The sequence below is a fragment of the Phacochoerus africanus genome, chromosome 4 (genome assembly GCF_016906955.1).
Source record: "Phacochoerus africanus isolate WHEZ1 chromosome 4, ROS_Pafr_v1, whole genome shotgun sequence".
Taxonomy (NCBI): domain Eukaryota; kingdom Metazoa; phylum Chordata; class Mammalia; order Artiodactyla; family Suidae; genus Phacochoerus; species Phacochoerus africanus.
In genome coordinates, this window is record NC_062547.1 from 55044420 (window position 1) to 55046415 (window position 1996).

A 1996-nucleotide genomic window follows, 5' to 3' on the forward strand; every position below is an offset into this window, starting at 1 on the left:
TCATTTGTTTATATCATAGAATATATTGTATTCATCTTTCCAGTAACATGGGAGTGCATTTCATACCTGATTGGTTAAGAAAGGAGGGAAAACAAATGGTTGTAAAAACCTTAGATGCCTCATGTGGGCAGGGGGTGATAGAAATAAGATAATAAATGAGTTAAGGAGTATATTACGGAGTTCATCTAAGATCTGAAGACAAAATAATAGACATTCTTGAGAAGACAAAACATACTCTCTAGAACATAAATGTAATTGATGCTTTATAGAAGAACTTTGATATCAGAGGTCATAGAAACATAAATTAATATTTTTAATAAACATTTAAGAGCCTACAATGGTCCAGGGATTCTGCTAACTATTTGGAATTCAATGTCCATACTTCTTAATACAAAAAATGAACTATTAAGTTTTGAATTAGGTTGACTATAGCGAAGTAAGTCATTAATGTAAAACGCAAAACCAGAGGGACAAAATAATTCTAAGTGGTGGGGATAAGTCGACTTTAGATACAGATATATTAACTTTAACTTGTCAGTAATATTCATTGATTTCAGAGACCAATTTATTACTAACCAGTTTATGAGACACCACTCCTTTCAATCTGAACCTATATCCATACTAAATTTTACTGACCTCTAAGTCAGACTAGGCAAAATGGTCTGAACCCTTTGCACATGCATAAATATGCAAAACTTATTCATACGCCAATCGTTTAAAATGCTTAAAATTACTGTGAAATAGTGTTAACATTCCAAGGAATTAAATAAAGAAATAAGGCTTGTTTATTTCATAATAAATAAAATTTTTAGTTGATTCAACAACAAAATGTTCATCTGTAAAACATTCTCAAGTCAAAATTTGGTGAGAATCCCTTAGCTTTATTTGCAAAATATTGCAAAATAGCAATATGCATATTTTATGATACTGCTGAGTATAAAGTAATTTGAAGTTTATAATAATTTATCCTAATTTTCACTTTGACTCTTATTAATTTATGTATTTGTTTATTTATTATAGGTAAAAGAAGAAATTGAATATGGGACCTGAGAATCACACTTTCAGCAGTGACTTCATTCTTTTGGGACTCTTCTCCTCTTCTCAAAAAGGTCTAATTTTCTTCTCCTTTATAGTCATAATTTTTATTACAGCTGTAACAGAAAATGCCATCATGATTCTCCTTATCCACAGGGAATCACGACTCCACACTCCAATGTATTTTCTGCTCAGCCATCTCTCTTTCATGGATATCTTGCATGTCTCCAACATTGTTCCCAAAATGATCACTGACTTTCTCTCAGGCAACAGGACTATTTCATTTGCAGGTTGTGGCTTCCAAATATTTCTCTCCCTCACCCTCTTGGGTGGTGAGTGCCTTCTCCTGGCAGCAATGTCCTATGATCGCTATGTAGCCATCTGTCACCCACTGCGCTATCCCATTCTTATGAATGACTATGTCAGCATCCTCATGGCTGGAGGATCCTGGCTTATTGGGACAGTCAATTCCATTGTTCACACAGCTTACACACTGCGCTTTCCCTTCTGTGACTCAAGAGCCATTGACCACTTTTTCTGTGAATTCCCAGCCATGTTGGTGTTGTCCTGTGTGGACACAACACACTATGAACGAGGAGTTTATGTAAGTGGCATCATTTTCCTGCTTGTCCCTTTCTCCCTCATCTTTGCCTCTTATGTCCAAATTCTCCTTACTGTCCTCCAAATTAAATCATCAGAAGCATGGAAAAAGTCGTTTTCTACCTGTTTCTTCCACATGATTGTGATCATCATGTACTATGGGCCATTTATTTTCACATATATGAAACCTAAAAAGTACCACATTCCAGGCCAAGATAAGTTTCTGGCAATATTCTATACCATCCTCACACCATCTTTCAATCCAATTATCTATAGTATTAGGAATAAGGATGTTTTAGAGGCAATGAAAAATATGATCAAAAGTAATTTTTTCCATAAAAATTCTAGGGAAAATGCTTAA

At 34.5% G+C, this 1996-nt stretch overlaps 1 protein-coding gene across 1 annotated transcript; it reads left to right on the forward strand.

Moving 5' to 3' along the window:
- Positions 1 to 1039: 1039 nt before the first annotated feature.
- LOC125124549 (olfactory receptor 2AJ1-like) lies at positions 1040 to 1996 on the forward strand. The gene has a single exon (XM_047774626.1). The coding sequence runs from the start codon at positions 1040 to 1042 to the stop codon at positions 1994 to 1996; it is 957 nt and encodes a 318-aa protein (XP_047630582.1).

Excerpts from the sequence above, each read along its gene's own strand:
- LOC125124549 (XM_047774626.1), top strand. The coding sequence starts at position 1,040 with ATGGGACCTGAGAATCACACTTTCAGCAGTGACTTCATTCTTTTGGGA.